Source organism: Cinclus cinclus, chromosome 18, assembly GCF_963662255.1.
Source record: "Cinclus cinclus chromosome 18, bCinCin1.1, whole genome shotgun sequence".
Classification (NCBI taxonomy): domain Eukaryota; kingdom Metazoa; phylum Chordata; class Aves; order Passeriformes; family Cinclidae; genus Cinclus; species Cinclus cinclus.
This window is the reverse complement of record NC_085063.1, coordinates 7,415,803-7,429,576: the sequence shown is the minus strand read 5'-3', so window position 1 is coordinate 7,429,576 and position 13,774 is coordinate 7,415,803. Positions and strand designations below refer to the sequence as shown.

At 44.5% G+C, this 13,774-nt stretch overlaps 1 protein-coding gene across 1 annotated transcript; it reads right to left on the bottom strand.

The window, feature by feature from the left end:
* Positions 1-54: 54 nt before the first annotated feature.
* On the bottom strand, positions 55-9,515 carry EPB42 (erythrocyte membrane protein band 4.2). The gene is made up of 13 exons (XM_062504833.1): positions 9,379-9,515; positions 7,733-7,918; positions 6,827-7,057; positions 6,122-6,240; positions 5,297-5,419; positions 4,755-4,929; positions 4,354-4,492; positions 3,881-3,984; positions 3,344-3,586; positions 2,183-2,500; positions 1,578-1,738; positions 1,202-1,335; positions 55-298 (listed from the first exon to the last, which is right to left on the bottom strand). The coding sequence occupies exons 1-13, from the start codon at positions 9,386-9,388 to the stop codon at positions 148-150; spliced, it is 2,094 nt and encodes a 697-aa protein (XP_062360817.1). The 5' UTR covers positions 9,389-9,515; the 3' UTR covers positions 55-147.
* Between the last annotated feature and the right edge of the window lie 4,259 nt (positions 9,516-13,774).

The window sequence follows — 13,774 nt, the reverse complement described above, 5'->3', positions numbered from 1 at the left end:
ACATAGTGGCAGATGGGAGAGAGTTGAGTTTGTGCAAATAATCAAAATTGAACATGGTTTTAAATATAACTTTTATTAAACTTAACATCTATGCTTGCCTATGATCAGGCCACTCTTTTGGAAGCAGGACCTGTACTGAGGTGGGCCTCAGGCAGCTGCAATGTTGGTAGTTCTGTAGCTCTTGAGGTTCTGGAGCTGGAGGCAAGTAAGACGTGCAGTGAGTCTTCTGGACCCTGCTCGGGTAGGGGTGAATGGGATTTGCAGCTCTTGGGTGCTTTTAGCTTGCACAGAGCCCAGCCTGAAAGGAGAGAAGGGATTATACAGGAATCACCTCTCTTCGTGTTTTTAGTTTCCTGGGTCTAGGGTATGCATTTGCTAGATAGGAATGTGGTGCCAAAAAGAGGGAAAGAAAAAAAAGAAATAGGAGAAAGCTGGCAGTTACTGGAGCTACCACAGTGAAATTGTCATCTAACAGTAGCTTGGGAGGGAGATGGAACAGGAGAGTTGAAACTCTCCATGGAGACATCTAAGGGGACTTTGTCCTAATTGAGCTTCTTGAGACAAGTGTGGGGTGTTTGTCATGTGAAGGGGAGCATGCCTCTTTGGTGACTCTTGGCTAAGTCACATTTGCCTGGCTTTTCAGCAGAGAAGGGGAAGACACCACTGTCTTTATTGTTTACAGTGAGTAATGGATGGAAAGATGTCATAAACAGTACAGTTTTATTCCACTGAAGGATGTTCAAGTTGCTCACTAAAAAGTAATAGATTTCTCAACAGCAAATAATTTCTAAATCATAGCTCATTTGAGTGACCTCTAACTTTGTCTTATTTAATGTGTGTTTCTGACTAAGTCTTGTGGCATTTCTCTGGTTATCCTTTTACTTGGCAGGAGATTTTCCTTTTGCTGTCTATGCCTTTGTTGTTGAAACTTTCACAGATGCCATGTTGGCTTCAACTTATGTATTACATATCTGTTGCAAGTTCTCTTAGCTGACTTTTCTCCTTTTCAGTGTGAAAATCATCTGCATTATTTGTAAATAAAGGATGGGATGCTTGGGGCTTTCATACTGTAGTGATACCTTCCTGCCATGTTGTTGCCTGGTTATTTTTGGGGACAGCCTTTCCTGTGCAAAGGCTTCTCTTGCTTGTATTGTGTCTGTTTTTCCATTTGCTGTTCTTGGATCGGTCAGTTTGCACTTACCTGTAATTCCTTTGTCTGTAAAGGAGCCCTTGCCCTGTGACTGCTATCACACACTGCTCCAGGGGTTCCATGAGGGGGTTCTGGAGGCTGATCATTGCTGTGCTTGGCTCATACTGGACCATGTTTTCTGGGAACTGTTGAAAGAAGCAAATGAGCAAAAACTGAGAGAAGAAAAGATATTCCTCTATGATTAAAGGGAGATGTGTACTTTTTTGGTACCTGAGCTGCCATTTGCCAGAGGAGGCAAAGTCCAGCTTAATTTCCTATGCTCTAGTTTTTCAGAGAGCCCCTGAACCCAGCAGAATTGTTTTTCTGCTTATGACTATGAAAGCTGTTTTCTCCCTACTGCAGTGGCAGAATGACAGCCCAATCTGACCTCAATGGTGAGAGGGGAATCACAAATGCTGATTTCTTCCTGTGCCAAGTACATGTAGGAGGAGTCCTCGTCTCTCAGCACTGCAGTCAGCCTGAGCAGGTGGTTCTCTCCCAGCTCTTTTCCAAACCAGGTGTAAGGCACAGAGACCTGCAGCTTGTTGACTGGAACAGATTGGTGAAATAACAGGTGATGAGTGCAGTCTGGTCTTTTCCTGCATAACACCTAGGAGTGCTCAGTGCCCAACATTGTACTAAAACCTGCAGCATTTAAATGCTTAACCCCAAGTGGATTTGTAGATTGCAAATCTCTGAGGTGGTGTTGCTGAAGTGCTTTATTTCACAGAATGAGTGAAGTTGGAATGGACAATAGTGAATCATCCGGTCTAACCTCCCTGTCCAGGCAGGCTCATCCCAGGGCACACGGTGCAGGATTGTGTGCAGTCAGTTCTGGAATATCTCCAATTAGGGAGACCCCACAATCTCTCTGGGAAGCCACCTAGAATCAATTATTCAGCCAACCTTTTGTAAACCTAGGGCTAGGAGGATTTTTCTGAAATGAGAGAACTAAAGGACTTTTTTTGGCCATGCACCCAGGAGAGTCCTCACCTGAATCACTTTGGAGATTAAAATGAAACTCTTCCTTCCAAAGCTGGGCAATGGGCACACCACTATAGTGCAGAGCCTGGATCCCAACTACCAGATGAGTAGCCTTTTCTCTACCACTGTGGTTAAACACTTCAATGGAAAGTGTAATATCTTGTCCCAGTTGCAAAGAGCTACTTGACTGGAGGTGGATGAAAATGTTGACTGGCTCTTCCAAAGCAGTAGGAATGGAGATAAACTGTGTGCTGCTGCTGGTGGTTGTCTCAAGTTCCTTCATACTTCTGTAGGCTTTGTCAAGTACTTTTTTTTCCTGGAGAGAACCTGTCACAAAAAAAGAAAGTACATACTTCAGTACTCCTTCCTGTTTACTAGTGAGAAGCAGCAGGAAAATGAGATTGATTTATTCTGGCAGTACTGTAGATAAATAACTGTTTCTAAGAGCATTGAGAGATATCCTTTTGTGATTCTGGTTGGATCAGTTTGACAGATTCTGCTGTCAGGATGTTCACTGGATGTGTGTGATGGATTCTACTTGGGAATCCAAGTAGGTGTTTTAAAACACCTTGGTGCTAACATCTCTCCGAGTAGAGGAGGTAGCTGCTTTTTTGTTGCTGTAGCTAAGGCACAATTCCATGTTCTCATGTGTAGAGAAGTTGCAGTTGTCTCCTGCAGCCATGGAGACAACAGGCCACAGGTTAAGATGGGGTGGTATTGTTGGGCCAGGAAAACAGCACTCAGATTCTGAAGGGGGAGCTACTTGTTGATATGGAGATTTAGGCAGTATCTGAGAGCACAACAGACCTTTTCAGAAAGCTGGAGTCTGAAATACATCTATCCATATTTATATTACAGAGGTTATAGGAGGTGGATGTACAGAGTGTAGAGATAACAGAAATCAGAAGAGGTATTCCAGACATGAAAGTGCTTGGTTAACAAACACCTGGTCTTCCAGAGACCTTAATGCCATTAAGCAGGATGAAGTCTGGGTGATGACATCTGCTTTGGCTCTGTAGAAAGGGAGAATTAGGTGTTCTAGTGCCACTGAAGAAGGGGAAGTAGTGAGAAGTGGATGACCCTGGTGTTGTGGTTTGGCTCTGCTCTAGTCTTTTACTCCTCACTTGTAATAGTGACAAGGAATGTGCCTGCCCCGTGCCTGCCCCATACCTTCAGGATACTTGTAGTTTTGTGTGATGTCCTCACAGCGTTCACTGCCAACGCTCTTGGTGCTGATGTTGTTACCGATGTATTTTGTGCCACCAAAAGCTGGCTTGAGGGTGTCATCTGCCTTGTGTATCCAGACATGACACTTGGCATTGATGGCAGCAAAGAAGTAGCAGACATCATAATTAACTTGGGCGTCCCCTTCCTTGATGGCATGAACAGGGGCTGGCCCACAGAAGGATAGACCTGGAGAGAAAATGTGGTCTAGTTAAGATTCAGATGCTTTCCCAACTAAACCCATTCCTAGTTTAGACCTATACTGGTGAAGCATCTAGGAGGCCATTAGGAAGTAGTGATAGAGCTCTTAGAGCTGCATGGGCTGCACAAACCAAACATATGAGTAGTCAACAGGGTGAGTGAGTTCCTGTCCTTTTGCATCCTTCCACTGGAAGATGGCAAAGGGAGAATATTGAACAGCTTTATTTGCCCCCTGCTTCACTTCCCCCCTGCTCTTGCTCAAACCCGTCTCTGACATCTTACCTTTGCTTTTTTCCTGGCAGGTGGCATCCAGTGCCTGCCACCCACTGTACTCTGGTAGCAAATCTGTCCGAGCCATCCAGCATTCATTCCAAACATGGAAGGTCCTGCAAGAGGCAGCAGCATGAGCTTAAATCAAGGGACTGAGCCCTGAGGTACAGTAAAGCTTTTGCCAAACCACAGCCAGTTAGTGCTCCCTTGAAAGAGTTCAGTTCATATTTAGAAGAGCAATGTGGAGAAACAAGTGGAGTTTCTTCAGCTGGACTGGGTTATTACTCTTCCTTTGTGGGCCCTAGAAATAGGGCACTCTTGAGTTTGGGTTGTAGCAGTTTATCAAGAGCAGGTCTTGGAGACAGGATCTCAGCTGAGCTGTATCCTATCACCTTGCAGCTGTTTTACCTCTTTCCCCCGTGTTTCATTTCCCACACCCAAGTATTGTCTCAAATTCTTGCTTGGGCCCTGCCACGTGTTCTTACCACACACGAGCACTCTTGTCCTGTGTAAGCAGTGTCCCATCTTCATCATAATACTCATCCACACTCAGGCTGCTCTTGGTGTTGTGAGCCCACGTAAATCCAGTGACCACCCTGGTAGGAATTCCCAGGCACCTCAGAACTGTGAAGAAGAGAGAGCTGTGAATCAGTTGTGCATCCTGCCCTCTGCTGATAGATGTAGAGCCTCTTCTGGTGCTAGGCCTGTTAGGAATGGCACCAGCTCTGCTGTTTGGACTTTGCAAGAGGCATTGCTCCCTCAGGAAATGTCACAGGTGAATGGTTGCACTGATACTCTTATCTTGAAGGCAGTGATGCTAAGTGTTGGTGAGGAAATTAAAGATCTGCCTCTCACCTAAAGATTAAAGGTTACAGCAGCACTGTACCTGAACACAGGACTGCAGCAAACACCCAGCACCTCCCGTGGCGGACAGGCTGGAATTTTGATGCAATCCACTGGTGGAGGATGGGGCTGCTTCCCAGCCACTTGGAAGGGGGTGTCCCATTATATTGTTGCCCAGGCTCACATTCCGTCAGGATTCTAAACTCATTGCAGTTCAGCTGTAAAGAAGGAGGAGAGAAAGATGTGTTAAAGAATTGCCTCTCTTTGGTAGGTCCACCTGATCCTGTTGTGGAAGCTACTCCCAAGGCAGATGAAACCAAGAGGACTTTTTTGTGCCTAGTGTGAAGGTCATGGTTGAGCAGAACAGGTGCAGCATTCTCCTCTGAGATTTATTCAGTAGGTGTACTCTCACTGCTAAGAAACTCCTGCAGCACTACTTGTCTGCTGGGGGAGTATCAGGGCAGGCTGGAGATGAGCAGGAGGTGTTGTTTGGAATAGGCTTCCACTTTGGCCAGTGGTTTGGCCTCACCTGGGGTTGAGAAGGTGCCCCCTACTCGGGCCAGGGCTGGTCTCTGCCCTCCTTACCATGGCAGCAACTGCTCGGCAGACGTGGACGGGGTTTTTGCGCTGGGCAGGATCCTTTTCTCTTTGCAAGTGCTCCGCTAGAGCCAGCAGTATGAAGCAGATATCAACCATATCCTCCTCAAACTGAAACAAGAACGCGTAATTTCATTAAATTCTTCATGAACTTTTGTTCTCTTGAGTCCCTACAAGGGTTTGTGACTGTGCAGATTGTTTCTCCCTTTCTGTTGATAGTTTCAACTGCGTGGGCTGTGAAGGAGGGCTCCAGGCAGAGATCTGCAGGGAGAGCTGAGGACAGACCTCCAACTTTATTGAAGGTGGGAAATGCATTAGCATGATGCACTCTGTCCCCTGATTGAGGGAAATCAGTGCTTTTCTGGAGCACTCTCTAGGTTGGCACAGAGATACTTTTATGATCTGCTGGCACTAAAGTGAAATAGAATCCTATTCTAATTGCTGGCTGTGTCAGATGGCCTTGGACAAACAGAAAGATTTTCTTGTCCTCACTTTACCTGTTATATAGAGACAGTATTGAGCTCTGTTAAATGCTTTTACACCTGTTGATGAAAGGGAGGCACATGAAGCTCAGATACAGATCAATGTATTCCTTTATAGAGAATGGCCTGAGAAGGAAGCTAAAATTACATGTACTGGGTTATAGGACTTCACACACAGGTCCCTGTTCTCCTGCACAGGAGGTAGTGGGTGCAGAGAACATGGAGATCGATAGAACTCTTTCATCAGAGCATCCTGTACACACCAGATACATGCACCTTTCCTCTGCTGGTGATTGGAAGAGAGCACAGACAAGTTGGACCTCTTGCTTACCTGACTGAAGTCCCAAGGTTGGGCTAGGATTGCATTTTCATCCCCCTGGTAGATGATGCCATCTTGGTTCAAAATGTACTCCTGCCGCTGTGCCTCATTGGCCAAGAACACCTCATCATCTAGATTAGAAGAAAAAAAGCATCAGGAAGAAAGCATTCCTGGTCTTAGATGCACTTGCATCTCTCATGCATCAGCAGATTCCACTGTGCTTTGGCAGTCCCTGGCACTCTGCTCTGAAAAATACTGCAGATTGTGAATCAGACAGGAAAGAAGAATTTCATTGTCATCTCCATTTCCTTGTCCAAAAAGTTCCTCTGGATCCAGGCTGTTGCACTGGCTGGCTCTTTGACTCTCCTGGCTGATAAATTGTAATACTAAGAAAGATACAGTGTCCTTAACCAGACCAATTACAACCTTGACTCATCCTAAAATCTGTATTATAGGAAACAATCAAACATTTTTCCCTTAGCAGAAGGCCAGGGCTCTTGCCAGCACTCCAGGGAAGAGACAGAAGTGCTAAGGCTGGAAACTTTGGGCTTTAGGAGCCCCTACCTCTCTCCTGAGGCGCTGTGAGGAGCAGGGCAGGAGTGGAAGGAGCTGGGTGGGTCAGCCCCAGTCTCCCTCCATGGAGGCAGTGCCACAGCTCCAAAGTTGTTTTTGTGAAGTGTCTGATCCCAGCCTGCCTTTCTGTTTCTGACCACCTACCTTGGCACCAGGGATTAAAGAGGAGGGTGAAGTTGCCCAGGAATTGAGGGGATTTGGAGGCACGTAAAAGCAGAGTGTACTGGCCAATGGGGGCATTGGCAGGGGTGTTCAAACACAGGGTCCAGAAGTTTGGGTCCTGTTCCTCCACTGCTGCACTCCACTGCTTCTGGTCTCCCAGGCTGGAGATGGGAAATTCAGTCTGGATTTCATCTGCTCTGGAAGAATGTGGTCCTGCAGACAAAGAAATCTGGTTTTGTTTATTCCAAATATTGTGTTTATTCCTCGCCTGTGCAGAGTGCAGGCACCTTGTCTATCTCTAGAGCCGTAGCTCTTCTTGTGAGAGCTATGCAGCTTTAGCAGCTTAAGGCCTGCTGAACATTGCTAAGGTCAGTATTGCACTCAGGCCTTCGTGTTTGAAAGTGACATGTGCTTTCCATAGGATTGTAGAAACCAGGAATGGCCAGAATGGTGCAGACCTGCTGCTCCTGGAATTCAGTGTCTTGTAAGAAAAGTCACAGCCCAGTGCTCACAGGATGGTAAAATAAGCTGGGGCTGAAAGCTGCTATCCTTCTCAGGGGTCTCACTAGAAAACACTCTTAACAGAAAAATCTGTGACAGGCCAGCTAGGTTTGAACATTCCTAACCCCAAAAGGCAGAAAAGATCCCATAAGTATTTTGAAATCATGGAATAGTGAACCTGTATTGGTTATTGTGCTGCAGTGTCTCTTCTGGAAGGGATCTGGTTGTGACCCTGCAGCAGCAGGAGACTTTACCTTACACGGAGTTCACTGGCCTCACATCTAAATTTGAGCGCCCCTGCCCAGCCCTGGAGATGGCTTTTCCCCCCCAGCTCTGTTCTTCAGGTGTGTGAGGAGCAGAGCTCTGGTAGGTTTGTAATGGCACTACCTGTCTGTACGATGAGGAAAGTCTTCTTCATCTGCTTCAGGTAGTTGTGTATTGGAGCTGAGAAGCTCACAGTGATGGTGAATGGCTGTCCCCGCCTCACTACGAGCCTTTCAGTGCTGATTTCTTCTGTGTGGTGTTTTTTGTGATTCTCTGGGATCATGAAATCACATTTTTGGATGCTCAGACCTGTATTGTGAGAAGATACAGAATGAGTTTGGGGCAGTGAGCTGCCTGCAGTCAGGTCCTGATCCACATTCTGGGACACACAAAGAGCTGATCAGGTGTTTCTCCACACAGACATTCTCCCCCTGCCTATGAGACCTTCTGTCCAGAAAGTCTGGACACTGAACTTGGTTGTGCTGCTGTTGAGTGACTGTTGAGCTGCCTTTGCTTATACCTGACATCATTGCATTGGTGCAAACTTTGCTGCTGGTTCAAGTGCACAACTGGATCAAACACCAGCTTTTCTACTTTGTACCACATTGGTTGACAATACCATACCCAGAGATGCAGGACACACAAAAGATCCTCCTCCTTCTCCTGTCTCCTGCATGGGCTTTGTACACATCATGCATGCTTCTATCCAGAAGACAGAAAAAACTTGTCACAATTTCAAGCACCCAGTTACTCCCTGTTTTATCTCAGCCTTGGAAACATCCTGACCTTATTTATCTCTTTGATTGTAGCTCATCACTAAGCCCTGTAGGCCCTGTAGGTTGTAGCTGCTGCCCCTTGTGTGACACATGCTGTCACCTACTTCCCCTTTCTGACCCATGCTCCTCCCTCTGTTGCAGCTAAAAAATTAAAATCCATAGAGCATTTCTCTGCTATCTAAATTGATTGCTTCTGTGCTAAAGCCATAACTGCTCTCTTTGCAGATTTCACTGGTCTGCTCTCTCCTGATGTCTTGTCCTGTCTTCTTCTGTGCATTGATACCTTTTCCCATTGTGGTTGTCACTTCTGTGTTTGTTGGGGACTCTTACTGGATTGTGTGCATTGTTTCTCCTTTCTCCATATATATTTTTCTTCCATGTGATATTTTCAGTGAATGATTCTGGTCCTGCTTTCAAATCCCATCGTGGCTGTCCCAGTTCAAAGCCCTGCACCAGTTCAGGCCTTATGGAGCCAGCTCTGACCTCATCTATTTTCCTCTCTGATGAAGATACCAGTTCTTGTAGAACAGTGAGTGGTGTGGAGTCTGGCTCCCTTTCCATCATATGACTTTTCATGGATCTTGCTGTCATTTTCTTTAAGGTTGCCCAGAACCTGGACTGTTTCCCTGCTCCAGGAGCTCAAACACTTGGTCATCTCTCTGTTTCAGCTGTGGAGTCTCCTTAATCCCTCCCACCCTCCCCACCCCCCCATTCCTTATGCTAAGGATTCACTTACCTTTGCTTCCAAACTCTCACCTGTCTGCCTTAGCTGCTTCTTGCTGCTTCTCAGACATCAATATCAGCTTTTAATTGCTGTGCCTTTTTGTGCAGTCTGCCATGTGAACTGAGCTCTCTAAGCCTTTAGAGCACTTGCCTCTGGCCCTGCAAGCTCAGCTCATCCACAAGCCTCATGAACATGGTCTTGGAGCAAGTTTTCCTTCCTGACACACAGCTGGCAAATGCTTGGAACTAACAAAAACGATTTTTGCTTACCTTGGCCCATGGCTGGTTCTGGGTACCATGAAAATATTCAGCTTCTGCTTGCTTTGGTGGGCAGTGGCTCCTTCCTCCAGATGTCTTTAAAACTGTCCTCTTGCAAAGTTGTTTGCTTGGTCTCTTAGTACGGGGTGGGACATGGTGTTGCCACCTTTCCAGCTTATCTGGTGTGCAGATGTTGAGGACTCTTTTATCTCTCAGACCACACTGAAGACAGGCTACAGAGGAGGTGAAGTTCCACAGCAGGATGTGAAGCATTTAGAGAATGCCACTGACAATTCCTTCAAGGAGCTGTGCACTGAGGACCCCAGAGTAGGAAATGCAAATATTAATATGGTTCTAAACAATGTATAGAGAGCACTTCCAATGTAAGTGTTGGAGAGCTGCTCTCCAACACTGACCCCAAGCTACTTAGATCCTAAACACTTCAAGGAGTTAAAAAATATAGTCAGTGCATCCATTGCTCTTGTGCCTAATTCAGAAAAGTGAAACCACTTAAAAATGAGAAAATGCATTAAAAGAAACAACTAAATGTGTGTAGTTTAATGCAGATTATTTAAAAATATTGCACTGGAGACTTGGACTAAATACATTCCTAAAGTTGCTGTAATATAAAAGGAATGACACTGGATTGATAATAATTGGTCAAAAAACATAAGATAACAGAAATTACAGTTTTCACTGTGGAGTGAGTCATCAGTAGTTTTGCAGAAACCTATGATCTCCAACAAACTCAAGAATAACTTGAGAAACTGATTACATAATACAGTCCAGTAAGTTTGGTGGTTTTCTTTGTATTTCTATATTAAACTTAGCAATGGTTTGCTTATATGCATTTAAGCTAAAAACTCTCTTGAGTTTTAGTTTTTTACAGCATAGCCTTACTTGTATAGATTCACTTTCACAGAGTAATTGCAGAGTGGTTGAGGTTGGAAGGGACCTCAGGGCTCATCTGGTCCAAGCTCCTGCTCAAGCAGGATCACCAAGAGCTGATGCTCATCTCTTGTAGTGATGAGCCCAGCTCTGAGCACAGACCCCAGCTCAGTGCTCTGTGCACTCCAGGTGTGTCCTCACCAGTGCTGCAGAAAGGCAGGAATCACCTCCCTTGACCTGCTGACAGTTCTTTACCTAAGGCACCCCAGGATATTGTTCCCTTCTTTGTGGCAAGGGCACGCTCCTCCTTACGTGAGCTTTGAATGCTCTGACATTTATTACAAAGCCTGGAGGTCACCAGATTTTCAGAAATTTGGAACACTAAGTATAAGAAGATTAGGCAAATCTTCCAGAAAATTCTGTATTTACTGTCAGCATACATTTTTCAATGCCAATTATATGTGATTTTTGTATATGTCTTGAGCTTGTTTCTTACATAACAAGCTAAACACAGTATGTGATGGCTGATTTGTGCTCTTTCACTCTAAGCAAATAATAAACCAGCTGATTCTGCTCAAACTTCTGATTTTCTTTGCACAATCCATGTTCTTAAATGCACCTTTGGTATACGTATGAGTTTCGAACCTCTAAACCAGAGTGCTTTAGATACGAGGTATTTATCCCATCGCCCCTGCCTCGTAATGACTGTGTATACACACAGTACCATCTCTTGGTCAAATTGGCAACTGCAGGTAGGATTTCCTGCATAGGAGGCACTTCAGCTTTGAAAACTTATCTTCCCTTTGTGTCTTTCATGACACTGAAATGGGCTAAAAGAGCCCATGGAGAAGGTTAACACACAGAAGAGGTTTTTGCATGTAGTACTCAAGTGTTTGTACTGGCATTCCTGGTGAGAATGGGCTCCCTGTTCCCAGGCTGTCCCTACATCGAGGGCTGCCCTGTCCCAGGTGCAGAATCCAGCACTTGCCTTTGTTAAACTTAGCTGGTTTTGTCACTTCTCTATCCACTACATCCCTGACATGCTCCTAGAAATCTTGAGGAAAAGTAATCCATAAGATCCTTGAAAGTATCCATTCTGCCTGGATATTACTTTATTGTCTTATAGTGTGTAGAGATACTAGTTTTTCAGATCCAAACATAAATCCATAAAAACTTTATTACCTTTAAAAATAGAAGCTTAAACTGTTTCGTGACCATCTTTAATAACTGTGTCTGTCTCTGAATGTAGTGATCAAAAATTATATACACCCTTTTATTGTGTCTACATTTCCAGCTTTGGTGTGGCATATTCATTAATTAAATAGGAATCTTCATTTTGAGGGGAATTTCTTTTTGCTTTAGAGCAGCAAGAAATGCTTACACTGCACCTTTGGTTTTGTCTTTTACAGTGGGCAGCGCCCTCCACATTCAGTACAGGAGAGTGACAGACCAAGAGGTAAAGCAGTGAGGCTTTGGTGGCAGAACAACATGATTTGAAACCAGCAACTTTGGCTATTTCTGGTTGATTTTTTTTTTTTTTAATCCGAATCAAGAAATTTAGAAGAACAGAATGGTGGGGAGAAACATTCACCACCCTGGAGGCTGATTTCAGTGTGTTTCAAGACCACTGAATGTGTCATATCAGCAAGTGCTCATTGGAATTTTTTTTTTTGAGTGATCAGACTGGAATGAGGGCTGTCTGTGTCAGCCTCTTGGGCGTCCTCTTATTTAAACTGCATATTTATAAAGAAAAATACTGATTAATACAATTAGCTATATTTTACTCCACCAACTCCCACTGACATCTGACCAAGGGCTGTGTAAAGATTGTAGGTTTGACAAAAGCAATTTAAATCCTTCCTCGGGCACTTGCATGTTTTTCTCTGTAATAATCATTAGTGTAATTGAGCAGTTGTCTCACGTCTCATGCAGGAAAGATGTGTTTCTCCTTCATGGCATTGGCCAGATCTGCATTTTCACACTCAAACTGAGCTGGGTGTGGTTCCTTAGGGCAGATGAAAATGCTGACACTGTGAAAACTCAGCGAGTGTTGCAAAGCTTTGGACTTGGCACAGGCTCTACAGCGCTGGTTTCCTTTTGAACTGCAGGCTTCCTTTACAGGTACTTAATTAGGATGAGGTCATTCCAAGCTCGTGTGACAAACACTGTCTGAAATAATTGCATGGATTGTATTTAGGAAGGAATACTGGAGGAATTTGAATGTTTTTGCTGTACTGTGTGTTAAAAGTAATGTCAGTCTGCATTCTTGCAAGATTTAATGAGACTTTTTGGAATACCATCACTACCTCAAGGCTTTTTCTGGGGCTAGTGGAGGATTGTATACCCTGACTCTCCAAGATCCTGCAAGACTTAATTGATAGGTACAAAGCTACCTATTCCCCTCTCCTTTGCCTGGAGAAATCTGAATTCCTGTGTGTATGTGTGTCTGTGTGTGTGTGTGTGTGTGTGTGTGTGTGTTTTTGTGTCCTTTTCAACCTTCATTCCAGTCTCTCTGGGCTGACTAGTTTTACCAAGCTTCCCCATCCACTCTAAGTATATGTGTGGGTGGCAAAATATCGTAATTGATGTAATAAAATAGGACTTTACATGTTTTGAAGATTTCGTTGGCTTTAAATCAAAGAAATATTTAAATGAGTCCTCAGTTTAATTTGTGTCACAGGGTCAGTTTGTGTGCATGGGACATTCTTCCTGGGGGAAGCTGGTCCTGCATTGCTGGGCAGTACTGGCTGTCAGGAGGAAAAAGTCAAATTGTCTCTTAGGAACATTCAGATCTTTGCTATGTTGGCTTGTTAACTTGGCAAGAAGTGAATGGACACATTAGGATTTAGATATGGGTGGCACAATGCCTCCCTCATGAATGATGATCTGCTTTAAGCAGCTTTGTGGGATGAGGATGAGTGTCTGTTACTTGTGAATTTTCATACGTCTTTCTGATGTCCTTTTTTTCTGCTTTTCCACTTTTTGTAACTTCTCATTTTTCCAGTCATAAGAAGAGAGTTCTGTTGTAGCACTGCCATATCTTATTGATGTATTTTCCTTCTAGCAATAAGATTATTGCTAGATAAATTATAAATTTAATTCTGTAATTTATGTCAGCTACTTGGATAGCATTTTGGCTATTACTGAATAAAATATATTTAGTGGATATAAGCCTGGAGAAGAGAAGGTTTCAGGGACACCTTATAGCCCCTTCCAGTGCCTAAAAGGGACTTTCAAGGAGGCTGGAGAGGGACTTTTCACAAGGGTGTAGGACACAAGGGACTGGCCTTAAACTGGAGTAGGGTAGGTTTAGATTGGATATTAGTAAGAAACTCTTCCCTGTGAGGGTGGGGAGGCCCTGGCACAGGTTGCCCAGAGAAGCTGTGGCTGCCCCAACCCTAGAAATGTCCAAGGCCAGGTTGGATGGGGCTCTGAGTAACCTGTGGTAGTGGAAGGTGTCCCTGCCCACGACAGGCAGCTGAAACAAAATGAGCTCTAAGAGTCCTTCCAACTCAGACCA

Bases quoted from the DNA above. Each gene is read 5' to 3' on its own strand.
- EPB42 (XM_062504833.1), bottom strand. The intron at 7,058-7,732 runs GTAGTGCCATTA...CTTTGTCTGCAG, and splicing joins TTTCCTCATCGTACAGACAG to GACCACATTCTTCCAGAGCA. The intron at 299-1,201 runs GTAAGTGCAAAC...CTCTCCTTTCAG, and splicing joins TACAGACAAAGGAATTACAG to GCTGGGCTCTGTGCAAGCTA.